This window comes from Malaclemys terrapin, chromosome 11 (assembly GCF_027887155.1).
Source record: "Malaclemys terrapin pileata isolate rMalTer1 chromosome 11, rMalTer1.hap1, whole genome shotgun sequence".
Classification (NCBI taxonomy): Eukaryota; Metazoa; Chordata; order Testudines; family Emydidae; genus Malaclemys; species Malaclemys terrapin.
Genome location: NC_071515.1, coordinates 59,914,155 through 59,929,883, shown reverse-complemented (window position 1 = coordinate 59,929,883; position 15,729 = coordinate 59,914,155). Strand labels below are relative to the sequence as shown.

Sequence of the window (15,729 nt, the reverse complement as noted above, 5' to 3'; positions counted from 1 at the left end):
GGGCCCTCCATCTCCACCAGGGCCCAGCCAATGGCCCCGGGGGAAGCATCACCAGCTGAGTCCTTCATGTGGAAGATCAAAGTCTGCCGCTTTGGGCTACTTCCTACCTCTGTTCTCTTTCAGCTCAGGGCATGGTCCCATACACTCCAAATAACCATGAGTTGAACAGAGTTCAGATGATCAGAGCCCCACAGGGACTGCCAGTTCTCAAAAAGGGTGAGGGGTTTGGAGAAAGCACTGCCTGTTGGCCTCACCAGCACCGTGGTCCCATCCCTGTTTCAACCTTCCATGTGACTTTTCAGGAAAAGGCCTGTCTTCCCTCCAATCTGTTCATTCTCTCCCATTTGCCTGGGCTTCTAAGCTCTTTTTAACCTGCTCCAGATGGAGCATGCTCTACAGGCCTGGGAGTCTGGGGCTACCTGGACCCAGCATTGTCCTTTAACTCCTTCAGACCCAGTGTGGTGTTCGGTACACCCCATCACATATCATTAATGAAAATATGAAGAAAATAAGTAAAGTGGAAGATTTATATGAATAGCATCTAATAGAGATGTTAGAGGTTCTGACCTTGACAAATAGTATTTAATAATCCTGCTTTAAAATGCAATCCCATTTAAGCAACTTCTCTTACATTAGGTGTAAGTGCTGCCAGTGGGGAATAGAGTTAATAAACGCCAAACAAAAATTCTACAAGAGGATTCAGTTCCTCTGAATGTTTGACCTTGTTTGCAGAGTTCAGGAAAGCATTACCGTATCTCCCAATCTGAAATTAACTCCATCCATCTCCACGTAGGAGAATGTCTGCAAAGTTGTGTCACGATGAATCTGCTCTTTCATGCTGGATGTGGAAAGGCGTGACCAAACCACCATGTACTGCATAGGCTGATTTGAGAACGGATGATGGTAAGCACATTTGAGATGGATATTGGCTCTCACAACCTCAGGAGTAATCACTGGTTGTAAAGTCAGGTTTGGGAGTTTTCCTGGAGAGAAAAGGGATAAATAGCATAACTGTTCTTTCATCAATTAGAAATGAACATAACTAAATGTGCCAATAATATTACATTGCTATTTTCTTTCAGTTCCATTATTTTGATATAAATAGGAAGAAAAATAGTATTTTTACTACAGTGAAAATAAAGAATGTAGCTAATCTAAAAATAATTAACAGTTGCTCTTACAGTTCTTGTATTTGACCTGTAATTTTGTCCTGTATATGAAAAGAATATGTCTGAATACAAATCATACATTTGCTATTAGTTAATTTTATTTAACTACCTTGGCAAATACCTTCAACTTCGGATTCCCCAGGAGCACAGGCCTTTGGTTTCAACTCTGTAACAGCTAAAGAAAAGGTATGCGAATTTACTATACTACAGAGATGAGTTGGTATATAAATGCTTCTTCCCCATTGGCCCTCAGAGAAGACCTAATTCATTGCCTCATGTAATGAGGACCCTTCTATGTTATTTTAAAATGTATTTGACACTCTACCAATAGATAGAATAGTATGGAATGTGTTGGTGCCCACCCTGGCTCACTCCCAGTACACTGTGGATAATTACCTCTGCTCTAAAAATATTTTCCCTTCTATATGCTTCAGTAAATAATTTGAGTCTAAAACCTTTCCTGTAAACCTTATGTTAAGAGTGGAAACAAAAAGTGTAATACTGGGAATCAATACATTATCCTTCTATCTCTAAAGGCCTAGTTTCAAATGGAACTATTTCAAGTGGAACTGAAACAGAACTTTTTCAGATATTTTGAAGGGACTAAATTAAGGAACTTTTTGGAGGAATGTTTTGGGAGCCTGTGACACTAAGCACCCTGTTTTCACACCATAACCACTACTGTAACAATCTTTGTACAAAATATGCCTTGTGAGGTATTATTTGAAAACTAATAACTCACTGATCATTAATATTCTTGTATGATGTATGTATGCAGTGGGTATTAACAGTTATGGATACATGCTAGAATTATGACTAAAGTGTGTTTAAACCAGGCATGCCAGGGGGAGTTTGTAAACTGGTCTGCCTTAGATAAAGGAATGTGTATGTGATGCTCTGACTACCCCAATCTTCAGGCAAAGACAATGAAAATCCACTTTTACATATTAGTTAAAGAAAAGCTATTAAGCTAAAAACTTGGGGGAAGAAAGAGCATGGAGCATCTTTCACTACCAGACTCCATGTTGCCTTTCTCATAGATTGTCTTTGAGAGGTAACCTTGAAAAGAATCCATTTCAAAGATTTACTGGTCTATAATGAATGGGGGAGGGGGCAGGCTGAACCTCAAGTGATAAGCAATTGAATCAACTGATTGTATACAATATTACTGTATTATAAAAATATACAGAGTGAGGGCTTTTCTGAAAGCTAAGGGTACACTGGTGATTGAAATGTATGTATTAACATTATATGAGGAAATATGGACACTTAATGATATGTTTTATATCTGTGGCTAAATAGGGAGAAACTGGTTCCATCCCAGATAGGCGCGAAAGCAGCTATTTATCTGTCTCCTTGTAAATTAAGCATGGTGGAATCAAAACAATTGAAGCCCCATTTACATGCAGGGGGATGGGAAAAACAGCATCAGGCCATCCTGCCTCTTGAAACAAAGTCATTGAACTTTGGAAGATATATGCAAAGATGGGACCCATCTTTGGCACCTATCCCTAGAAAGACACAAGGGAACAGAGCTCTTGGAAGATGAAAAAGATAGCTCCTTCAACTGGGGGGGGGGGGAGGAGGGGAAGGTGGGAGGGTACTGACGTCTCTGGGAACTGAATATAGGTGAGAAAAAAAGATCTTGAAGAAAGCCTGTATCTTGCTAGATTAAGTTTTAGATTTTAGGTGCATGTTTTCACTTTCATTTGCTTGTAACCCTTTCTAACTTTATCTCTTAGGATTTTAAGTGAGTTAAATCTATCTTCTTTTGTTAATACATTTGTTTTTCTATTAATTTAAACCACAAGTGCTATGTTTGAATGAAAAAGAATGGTCACTCCAGTCAATGTGGCAGGCTGGTGGCTTTTATGTCTTTAGAGGAACAAATAGAACATATTATTTCTCTGAACTGTCCAGTAGAGGGCTGGACATTATAGTGTACATGGTTTTGGGAAAATTGAGGAATGGGATTATGTTGGGGGCACCCTGCAAGCAGTAATCAAGGCTGGTGGAAGGCAACAGGAAAGCTGTAGACAGGCTGCTGCGGTCAGAGCTGCTGAACCAGGACTGTTTTATGTATTAAGAGTTTTATATATTAAGGCCACAGATTTTAAAACATAATAGCATATAGACACTCAGGGTGTGACCTGCATGCTGGTAGTGAGCACCCCAGGTTGGGAGCTACAGCTGTAAAGCATTGTAAGGCATCCAGGGTTGTGAGGCAAGTGGTAACATAACCCTTTATAGGCCTAGATTGCACCCCGAACCCTGTGACTGAGCCCAAGAGATTAAAACATGAAACAGTTGTATCAGAAAGAAGAATCAATATGTTAACATCTTTCTAGGGCAAAAACATGAGGTAGAAAAGGGAACAGCAGTGTCTTAAAATAGGGACTAGGTAGCTAGAGGCTAATCCATTTATGAACTAAGGGAAGCTGCCTCAAAGTATGGGTCAGATCATGACTTTCTGCAGAAAATGATACAAGGGGTTGAGTTTAGGAAACCAACCCATGGGAGAGTGAGAGCAGGTTAAGCCTCTCTGCTCTCACACATACCTTTCCCAGCCATATCCACTTTCTGAACTTAAGAAGGTCCAAACGCATGGAGTTTCTGAGTTTTTCATGTTGAATGTGGAAAGTGCTGAATAGTTTTTATAGTTTTTGGCAGGAGAGGCATTAGCGCTACAACTCTTCCTCAGAGAGAATTTTTGACACACAGAGTGGATTTCCCCCCCTCCATTTGTTCCCTCCATGGCAAAACATGTTACCACCTGTTCAGCTTTTATTACTCCTTATCCAGTCTTTGGATCTTCTTCTGTGTTTGCAATGAACTGTCACCTACAGTATGAAAGTGTTATTCATGTAGCTCCCACACAGTTGGGCTTGTTGACTTCAGGATCTCTGATTAGTGATCTTGTGAGTCTCCCTGTGTGTAGGCAGTGCACTAATCATGAATCCAGACACGTGAGTGTGACGTTGTGCAGTCTATATGGTTTTATAAAAACATGCTAATAAGTGAATATAATGGAACTGGGATATGCTTCTCTTGTAAGGTATCATAACAAAGCTTATAATCTACTGAGTGTGATCATCCTATTTACCACTCTTGTATCTAAAACTAGAAATATAAAATATAACTGTGAGGGGTGGGCCATTAATGATCTTGATGACTCCCATTAACCAGGACCATTGTCTGCAATTGGCTGTGTTTTACCTGTAAGTCTTCCTGTATATGTGCGTGCTGGCAAGTGGGTAATGAAGTCTTGCAGTGACATGTGATCATGTCACTTGAACTGAAATCCATCTTTAACCTGGTGCTTTTCCAGTGAGGGGGGGTGGAAACCCAGAGGGACAAAGGGTTCCCGCCTTATGCAAAAGATATATAAAGGGGTGGAACAGAACAAAGGGAAAAAGAAGAGCCATCATGAAGAATCCCCTAGCTACCACCTGAGCTGGAACAAGAGCTGTACCGGGGAAAGAATTGGGCCCAGGCCTGGAAGGTGTCCAGTCTGAGAAAAAAACTTACCATAGCATCTTTGAGATTATCTGTATTCAGTTTGATTAGACATAGATTTGCGCATTTTATTTTATTTTGCTTGGTGACTTACTTTGTTCTATCTGTTACTACTTGGAACCACTTAAATCCTACTTTCTGTATTTAATAAAATCACTTTTTACTTAGTAATTAACTCAGAATATGTATTAATACCTGGGGGAGCAAACAACTGTGCATATCTCTCTATCGGTGTTATAGAGGGCGAACAATCTATGAGTTTACCCTGTATAAGCTTTATACAGGGTAAAATGGATTTATTTGGGTTTAGACCCTATTGGGAGTTGGGCATCTGAGTGCTAAAGACAAGTGCACTTCTGTGAGCTGTTTTCAGGTAAACCTGCAGCTTTGGGGCAAGTAATTCAGACCCTGGGTCTGTGTTGGAGCAGACAGGAGTGTCTGGCTCAGCAAGACAGGGTGCTGGAGTCCTAAGCTGGTAGGGAAAACAGGAATAGAAGTAGTCTTGGTACACTAGGTGGCAGCTCCCAAGGGGGTTTCTGTGTTCCAACCCGTCACAGTGAGAATGGCTGAAATACAGGACTGCTACTGTAGTGTGTAGATGAATGAAGTACAAAACCTCCAACCTAGAGGGAAAGGAGAATAGGGTGAACTTCCCTCCATCCCAACTGGAAATCTGGGTTCATTCTCCCATGGTTTGCCATTCCTGGTGTCAGTTTAATAGGAAGGCTAGCAAATTGAGGTAGTTGGTAAGGGTGGTTGATTTTTTTTTTTTTTGAGAGGGGGGATGTCTCTGAAATTATTAAAAATTACTTTTGACACAATTTTTCATTTTTCAGAAAAACTTCAACTGTGAGTTTTTAATCTTTATTCTTAAAATTTTCCTTCTCAAAATAGAGGAAGAAATCCTACTTTATCTCAGTTTTTTTTATACCCTCCTCTCCTTTTTCCAGTGGTAAGATTAAAAAAAAAAGTTGCTGAAAGTGAGAAAATAAAACTACTTTCTCCTGACTGGAAAAAGTTTGAACAAAGTTGAAAAAAAAGAGAGCATTTTTTCTCCCATTTTCTATTTTTTTGCCTTTAAAAAAACTGGAAAAATGAAAAACATGAACATTTTTAATAAAATGTTTTTCTAAAGGATACAACATTTTTCATTTCAATTAATCAATTCCATTTGGAATATTTTCATAATAAAAAAGTGTTTTCATCATTGAAAAAAAAAAGAGACACACTCTTTATATTGTGCCTAACAGTAAAGTGGTAATCCTAGTTTCTCAATGTGTCATATTCATGAGAGCTAATATGCAAAAAAATGCTGAAATGGAAGTATGAAGGTATTTTTCCCTTTGAGAAAGGAGAACCATTTCTATCTGAATCTATATGCACCTGAACACTCTAAAAGATCAGAAGGTGTAAGTGAGTGAGCAATTGCTTTCTGATATTCCTTTGTCTCCTAGCTACAGAACAGAGGTTAGAGCTCTTGTAGTAGGCTGGAAATTATTTCTGACTAGAGTAATTACATAAATGTCATGAAAAGCTGTTATCTTATCAGATTTTTCTTTTCTTTTCTTTTCAGGGCTCAAGACTTATCTTTTTTGGAATACTGGATTACTTAAAATAAGAGCAAGTCTTAGATACACTACCTGCAAAGAAACAGAAAAAAAAAAGCTTGAATTAGCCACTTCACCACTTCAAACCAAAACAGAGACAAAGACAGTAGTAAAGCTTACATGTGAACTGTAAGCAAGCTAAGTACACTTCAGTAATATGCACCAGATTACATTTAGCACTGGTAATAACAGCTATTCCTCAGGACCACATTGGAGTGCTGCAGATTTATTTGCTACACAGTCTGCATCTTACTAGGAGCAATGCTTGATTTGCAAGATCACTAAGATGTGTATTATAATACCAGGACCTTTGAACACATAGCAAGAGAGGCACATACCATGTTATTGATAAACAAGTACTTTACTAAACCTACCTTCTGCACAATAGCCCATGCATCCTTGAGTCGGTTGCAAGAGATAAACAAAGAATTCTCCACAGTTTCTAACTGAGATAGGTATCTGGAACAAACAACAGTCTTTGGTGCTTCCAAAGAAGAATTGCCAGGTAGCACAAGCCATTAGCTGCTTTTTTCCCCCAGGAAGCGGGAGGGATTCAGATTTTAGTGAAAGCCACACTGGAGCTTGTGTGCCACATTTATTCATCTGAGGATAAACATAAAAGAAATAATTTTTAGCAACCTACAATATATTCATTCAGAGCTTGTGTTAGCATTTTGTGTATAATCGTTTAAAAACAGGATTATCAAATCGTTCAAAACAGGAATTCACAAAAAATTGGGACACTAATTTGGATTTCATTGAGAGGGAAGAGGAGTTTAGATAGGGATCATCTCTGTGTATGTTTACTTGAAGGAGAATGGTAGTGTTTTAAATGGAGTCCGAAAAGAGGGTTCTCTGGTTTGCTAAATTCATTTTGTGCTGCATATGCTGCCCATGCCAGCCGACATGCCATCCCCCAACATAAGAGGCAGGTTGGACATACTGAGGGAGGGCTGTCAGGTGTATTGGGGAGGATAGAGCAGAACTCTACTATGTCTCCTCCCCCCACTGCCATAAGTTGTGGACTGACCTTATACAGCAGCAGAAGTTGCTGCTGCTCTAACTTCTGCTGGCTCCCTGCAGCCTCCATTGTGCCTGAGTTCTTTCCTTCTGATTGAAGGGTTGTTTATATACAGTATAAAGTGTCTTACTTGTATTTCTTGTGCATTGACTTTGAGCTTTCTATGTGTCGTTTGAGTACATTAACTAGGACCCGAAAACATGAATATGGCCAATTACAAAACATATGTTGTAATAGGGCACTAGGTTTTGGGGGTGAGGGGCACATGCACACATCACAGTATTCCTGTTAAGCTCCTTTAAAAGCAAGAGCTGTAGTTACAAGCACATGACTGAGCAAGCATGTGACATACAGAAAGTCAGTCATAAGATTTCTTTCCTCTTAGGCAGAGGCAGCAGACAAAAGAGATCTAGAATCAGGGAAGCCTGATTGTGGTTGGGTTGTTCTGTAATAGTCAGGAAGGGAACCTAAAAGGTAAGTGGTGTCTTCCCCCCTCCCAGCTGGTAGGATCTGGAAAGGCTTCAGGAGGTTGGAACCCAGTTATTTGAATTCTGTGATGTTGTGGTTTTGGAAACAGAGCAAGTTCTGAAAACAAGGATGTGAAGAGACCTGTAGCTGGGACTGTATATTTCCATTCTCCCACTGGTGAGTCTTCACACTTGCCTACATATGTTTTACAAATGACAAACATAAAAGGGAGTCCAGGTCTTTCAACCATCTCAAAGATGTAGACATTCCCATGGAGGACTAATGTCCATGTATGGTTTATGTAACTGATCTCTTTCTAGCATCCCTATCACCACAAAATATAGGTGCAAACTGTACTGTATTGATGATCTCATTTCTTATTAACAGCTTACATTGTTATGCCACTCTTTATCCCAAAGGATCCACAAGCACTTTACAAACTATACAGTCAAGGTCATGTAAATGTTATTGACTTGCAGGGGGAGTGTGATCTTTTTTCTCTATTAGATTTTGGATAGGAAGGGAAGAAAAAACATTTCATATTGAAACAGAAGAGATAATTTAGGTAGGCAGTATTTACTCACATATATTTGCATTTCCTGGGACATTGGGTTCGATATTGGTGCACTTGCGAAAAATGCCATGAGATCTCTAATGAGACAAGGTCAGGAACTCAATTTTATATCTCATCAAAAGGATATTATGTGACGACATTGGCTTGGTGTTGACTCAGAGTGAAAAGTGGCCCCTACAGAATGCCATATTATACCCAGCTGAGCCTTAATTTTGTGAGGTTCATGAGGCCTGAAACTGCTTATCTTAAGCAATCCAATGAGCTCACAGCCAAAACTAGCATTGTCTCAGCCTGTCAGCAGAATAAAATCTTAAAATATGAATGTGAAGATTTGTGTTTTCTAGATGTTTCAAATTACTACCAAATGGTATTTTTAAAATAATTCATCAGTTATAGTCTGTGCAAGTGAGAGTTTCTCTTTACTTTGTATTTCCCAAGTCAGGGATGGTGAATAATTCTACGTTAATCTGAGAGTTATATGAATTTCCATGCAAAGTGAAACTGGTCATTTGGGGCTTTATACCAGGGTTGAAACATGATATTTAGAAAGTCATTTTCCACTGGTGCAGATTTTCTAGTTCCTGCTTAAGCAAAAACAGCTCTTTTGGAGCAAAAGCGGAACTTCTGCATGACAGTACGGTGAGCTCTGAGGTCAAAGGATAAATTATGCTCACGCCAATACATTTCTGCCTACTGAATCTTAACTGGCAGTCACACACCCAAGAAGATATAGCCAGGGAAAGGTAGTTCTTCATGAGTGCTGGAAGAAAAATGGTTAGGAAAAAAATGGCCTTCTATATGGCATGGTCTCATTTTCCTTTGGTTCCAGTTATTATCATCATGCTTCAGACAACAAAGTTGTAAAATAAAGGTACTTATTTTTAGTTCTGAGTAATGCAATAGGTGAGTATGGTGTTTTACAGAAATATAGAAGCCTGGAAGGAGGAGTTTACAGTCTAGTGTCCCTTATTCTGCAAGCAGGCAGACCCCTGTGCCCATGTAAATCCCCCTTGAAGTCAATGGGGCTCACAGTTGCAGGAGGACACCAACAGGGAGCAGCTTGCCAGATCAAGACATAAGTTAGGATGGAATACAGACAAAGGAAGAAGGAGAATGGGTGTTAACTAAAATGCTTTAACTTGGGGTTTTAGGTGAGCACATTGCTTTTTAAAATTTAATTTCTCATTTATTAATTTGCTTATGTGCCGGCTGTGTTTTCTGCACTGTACAAAACATAGATATTAGGAAAGTCTGGAGAGCTTATGGCTTAAATAGTGATATTTAATCTAAAATTACTTTGATTTTTTGATATATTTCTGAGCAGGCAGTGCTAATGACCAAGAGGAAGGAATGATCAACTTAAACTAGGATTCAGGGGAGAAGTCAGATGTCCACTACAACAAAGAAGAAAGGAACAATTCAGGGAAAAGGGCAGATGTCTGGGGCTCAACAATACTCCCTACTTCATACTCACTTCATGACCTTGCTAAGACACTTAGGCACATAAATACCTTTGGGGATCTGGGCCTCAGGTCTTGATCTTCCTCTTACTCATGCAAGCCATTGACTTCAATTATATTACTAATGTGATGAAAGGTGGTGGGTCTGGGCCTTTAGATTTTCTTTGCCTACGTTTAAAATGGATGCAATTATTTATCTACCTCACAAGTGCTGAGATACCACAGAGATAAGTACAGGGTAAGAACTAGCATAGACTAGACAAAGCTGTTGTGAAGTTTAAAGAATATTCTAAAGCTATTATATTATTTATATTGTAAAGATCCTGAATAAACGGTGCTAGATAAGGAGTTCAAAGTACTAGTATAAGCCTATAGTCTGTGTCTCAGGAAAAGTATTATCTCTGTCAAGTCTCTAAGGACTCTATAGTAATGTGTTTTCAATTACAACATGAGGGCATGGACAATGAACTGTGGCCCACTATAAAAAAAGAGTGTAAGAAGAACAAGCCGAAACCTGTAAACCTACAGCTTAGTGGAATGCAAAATGGGAACAGCATGCATAGCAGCAGTTTTCCCTCCTCTTTATATATTGTTTTACCTCAGCAGCAGCCATACAACCTATTAGGAGCCCATCACCAGAATCTTCAGTCATCCCCTGAAGTAAATTCATGACCAACTAACATGTCGAGTTTGCACTTACTCTAGCTTGTCAAATAATGAGGACTGTTTGGAGGATAGGAAGGATGCTGTTGCAGAAAGTGTTCACAACACTGAAAACACTGATTATATAGGGTTACTACACGCTACGTGTTGCTACGGTGTACTTACGGTGTTGTTGCTGAAAAATACTATTGATCTTTTTATGATAAATAGATAATTTAACTCAGATAAATATTGATGTGTCAAGTGATAGTGATACATACATACAATATACTAAGTTTAGGTCAGATTCTAGTGATTTTCATAGAATATGTTGTTTAAATACATTAGAATGAATTATTTGAAGATCTGCCATATTTATTTTTACATGTTCAAGTATAACTGGCCACAATATGTCACTGGTGCTCCACTATGGAAGAATAGTCTTGTGGTTAAAGCACTGGCCTGGCTCAGTTTTTTGGCAGTCTGACCTTGGGCAAGTCATTTAATCTTCCTGTGCCTTGGTTTCTCATCTGTAAAATGGGGGTAATGGTACTTCCCTACTTTCTGCTGGTATTAAGAGGATAAATTCATTAATGTGGCACTCAAATATTGCATTGATGGCAGCCATATAGATAAGTAGACAGTTGCCAACAGTATTCTGGATGTTTTAAAAAAAAAAGATGAAATGTGATCCAAATAGAAAAGGAGTTTGTCTCCACAACTCACTTGTGGGAAAATCAAACACCCAGATTATAAAATAGCATCTTCTTTTTCTATCTCTTTCTTTACTATAGCTTTGTGAATAAAATTAATTCTCAAGAACATGTGGGAGCTACAACACTACCCTAAGCAAGTTATCATGTGAGTAAGCTTTTTGATATAGCACAATTCTGTCTTGCAACACCCCTGAGCTTCTCCTGAGTGGAGACTGGCAGTCAAACCCAATTGAGCTAAATGCTTTGCTATTTTTGTGATGTGCACAAATTGGGAACTGGGATGAAACTATAGACTCATTTTACACATGATCAAAGCCAGAATTCAAGAAGACTGGTTAATCTAACAAACTGTGACTGGATCGTTCATCTGGGCAGAGTAAGGCCCAGAGTTAGACCAAACTCCAACTTCAGGTACCTAAGTCCAAAATGTAGGCACCACTGAAATCCTCAAAACCCCCGCTCAGCTGCTGCCTAACTCCAGAGGCACCTACATTTTCACTATAAAATTCCCCTACACACCTAAAAAGAAGAACAGGAGTACTTGTGGCACCTTAGAGACTAACAAATTTATTAGAGCATAAGCTTTCGTGGACTACAGCCCACTTCTTCGGATGCATATAGAATGGAACATATATTGAGGAGATATATATACACACATACAGAGAGCATAAACAGGTGGGAGTTGTCTTACCAACTCTGAGAGGCCAATTAATTAAGAGAAAAAAACTTTTGAAGTGATAATCAAGCTAGCCCAGTACAGACAGTTAAGAAGTGTGAGAATACTTACAAGGGGAGATAGATTCAATGTTTGTAATGGCTCAGCCATTCCCAGTCCTTATTCAAACCGGAGTTGATTGTGTCTAGTTTGCATATCAATTCTAGCTCAGCAGTCTCTCTTTGGAGTCTGTTTTTGAAGTTTTTCTGTTGTAATATAGCCACCCGCAGGTCTGTCACTGAATGACCAGACAGGTTAAAGTGTTCTCCCACTGGTTTTTGAGTATTTTGATTCCTGATGTCAGATTTGTGTCCATTAATTCTTTTGTGTAGAGACTGTCCAGTTTGGCCAATGTACATGGCAGAGGGGCATTGCTGGCATATGATGGCATATATCACATTGGTAGGTAAGATCTCGGAGTGGTTTGCCAAAGCAGGAAAGGCCCCAAGCAGGAAGGCCTGGGAGGACAAAGAGAAACCTTTGTGTGGACTTTTGGATGACCGTGAAAACTTTATTTGGAGTGTTTATTAATGTAATAAAGCACAACCTGAGAAGGGATGGGAATGGACAAAATTGTTTTTGAGTTTCTTGAACAGTCCAAGAGGGGAAACTCAGGCAGACTGCTGGTAGTGTGATCCTACACCATGAGGGGTCACATGGGAGGCAGACAACCAGTTGTGCTGCCCATCACAGATGGCTGAGGAAGATTCTACACATTTCATGGAAAGACAAAATAATAAATGTGAGAGTAAGGGAAATGACAGAGCAGGACGTTAGAAAATATCATCAGAGAAAGAAGGTTCAGGTGGTTGGGAGACATGATAAGCAAGCACTGAACAGGATACCCAAGAGAAGAATGAGAAAGTGAGGAAGGCCAAGGAAGAACTGGTGGAAAACAGTGACAGAGGATATTGAATGTGCTACCGTCATCTGGGAAGAAGTGTCACAGCTAGTGGGTGACTGTAATCAGTGGAGGAACTGGACTGCCTTGTGTGTCAGCAGCACAGGAGGATCTAAGGTAGGAATTTGGGTATGATTATGACTAGACATTGCCAGTAGTCTCTTAGGGTACGTCTACACTTACCTCCGGGTCCGGCGGCAGGCAATCGATGTTCTGGGATCGATTTATCGCGTCTGGTCTAGACGCGATAAATTGATCCCGGAAGTGCTTGCTGTCGACGCCGGTACTCCAGCTCGGCGAGAGGAGTATGCGGCATCAACGCGGGGAGCCTCCCTGCCGCGTCTGGACCTGCGGTAAGTTCGGACTAAGGTACTTCGAATTCAGCTACGTTATTAATGTAGCTGAATTTTCGTACCTTAGTCCGAAGTGGGGGGTTAGTATGGACCAGGCCTTAAAAGAAAAGTGACATAAACCCCAACACTGAACTTTCCCAAACCATCAGGACAGATAAGATGGTTGAACTGGTGCTGGTATATTGATAGAAACCTCTGACCAACAAGATATTCTGACTAGGAATTATTTGGAAAGATCTGGACATCAATGACTCTGCTGGTCTAAGCCAGTTTAAGGGACTACAATAATGGAGATAGTCCATTAACAATACATATGAGTCCTGGTGCTGAAGAAATCTGGCTTCCTTCTACCACATAGAATGTATGTTAGTGGTGATGATTCTAAATGTTCTGTCTTCTTTGTTTATAATAACTCTAAGCTGCAAACATTAGGGCTCTTTTGAGAAGCAATGACTGACTAATGTGTGGTGTATCAAAAGTATTGTTACTGGCCCCAGACGCAGTCATCATTTGGAGAATCAAATTGTTAGTTTATACTTTTCCTAATGGTTGCAGAGTACAATCTATGTTCTTTTTTTCTATGGGTAAATGGGCAGGAGAAGCCACAATTCTGACTGCATGTGATGGGCCTCAGTGTTCATTGTGGGCTAGTGTTGCAAGGTTTGCTAGTCAAATGTCATTCATGTTGCTTTCCTTGTGTTTTCATCACACATTAGTCATGTTCATTGCTTCTTAAAACAGCCTATAATTCACGAATTGCTCTTCTAGTGGGATATAATGTCTGTGTTTATTGAGGATCATCCATAATGTTAGCAGGTGATGCTCTGTTATCTTTGTTTTGTATTTGTTCCTTTCTGGTGGCTTGCTTGCATACACTTTTTATAATTTTTATTAAGAAGTCTGTTTCATTATCCCATTTATGTTTTCCCTTTATTCTTCTACATTAGGCCTGTTCTTTCTTCCTTTCTTCCTTTCTTGTTTGCTTGTTTTAATTTTCTAGGATCTTTTAATTTTGATGCTACTTTAGTTCTTTCTGTGAAGGTCATTTTGTCACAAGTGGCACTGACAATTGCTCTCTGCATTCCTCCCCTCTCCCCAGTACTATGGAGTAATTCTAGGAGTGGTGAATGCCTCTCTTCCTTTGTGGTTTTTTCCCTTGTGAAGTGAATTTGGCAGTACTTTCAGAAGGAACTGTTGCGTGCATCTGTTAGCATCAGCCTGGACACTTTGGGGCACAGATATTTGCAAGTTTGGGTTGTGTGCCTGCTTGAATTGGCTGTTGGGAGGCAACTCAGCATTGCACCTCAGCAAAGGCTGAGAGCACATGCTGGGGTGTCTGTAATTGGTTAGCACCCTCAGAGAACACAGAGGGAAAGGAAACACTGAGGTAACAAGGTCAGTATCACCCTTTATCCCCTAGGGAATTTCAAGAGGCAATGTCTAAATTGGAAAGCTGTTTCAATCAAAAGTATTTTGCTACTGGAGGAATGAGTTTGTGGGCAGCACCTGGGTCTAAGGAATGCTGGACCAGGGATATACTCCACATTTTAATTCCTCTACATAGGGGAGTTTTCACTTTTATTTTTTTGCTTTTTCAGTTTGTCAACTTACTTCATTTGTTTAATTAGTAAGCAAGAGACAATGTCAGATTTGCTGTTCTTAGTATCAATACTGAAGTTATATATGACTCGTGAGTGTCAGGGCTGAAATCTACAGCTTTCTCCCCTACTGTAAGTTAATTTTTTTCCCTAAATATGCCTGAGTTGCTTGTTCTTGATATACCCTGACCAAGATTTTTCTATATGGCCATGGAACAATATTCAGAAATGGCTACACCTACATTAATGTTTATAGAAACATTCAGTAAGACTTTCAATAGAGCTTTACAAACATCTCCCAGTTAAGCACCTAAATAAATAACCAGATTTTTAAAAGAGCCCAGCCTCCCATTATGCACCTAAATGATGAGTTCAGGTTTCCCAGTGGGCCCATTGTTCTCATATGCTTAAGTGCTTTAATGAGGCAAGCCCTCGATTTCTTTGTTGTAGTTTAAATCCCATCGGAGTTCAATTGAACTGCATGAGATAAAACCTGAATTCATGCCTAATATTGCTTAGAATTAGTGAGTTCATTGTATCAATTGATAAACAGCTAATTGTTTCCACCTGATATCACCTTGGTGCTTATCACATTTATATAGTACAAGGCAGTGCTTATTATGATATCAACAGGAATGTCTGAATGATGCTCTTAGCTCTCTATAGCGATCTTTTACTAGAACATGGATCATATTTGAATACTTTTTTCCTTCTATCTGTTTAGAATTTTGTCCCTGCCTTGTTAATTAAAATCAGCTCACTACAGCCAGTGATTGAAATATCCAATAATAACTGCTTATTAATGGGTGGAAGCTGAGCTGTTATTAATACAAATTATTTTGTTCCAGAGGTTCTGCTCAAATTAAATGGAAAATCAAATTAAATGGTGATTTAATTAAGTGGAATAGAATGTAGAGGACAAGAATTAGAAGGTGAAGATCTAAAAGAAACACATTCTTCCAGTAGTGACATATAACAGATATAATCCT

At 39.4% G+C, this 15,729-nt stretch overlaps 1 protein-coding gene across 1 annotated transcript in view; it reads right to left on the bottom strand.

Annotated features, from left to right (window-relative positions):
* The window catches only part of LOC128845094 (von Willebrand factor D and EGF domain-containing protein-like), a 245,872-nt gene that overhangs the window by 171,590 nt on the left and 58,553 nt on the right, over window positions 1-15,729 (bottom strand). The window contains exons 3-5 of the mRNA XM_054043326.1: window positions 6,667-6,895; window positions 1,279-1,344; window positions 751-983 (exon numbers count right to left, since the gene is read on the bottom strand). Coding sequence (XP_053899301.1) covers window positions 751-983; window positions 1,279-1,344; window positions 6,667-6,895 — 528 coding nt within the window. The remainder of the gene's footprint in view (window positions 1-750; window positions 984-1,278; window positions 1,345-6,666; window positions 6,896-15,729) is intronic.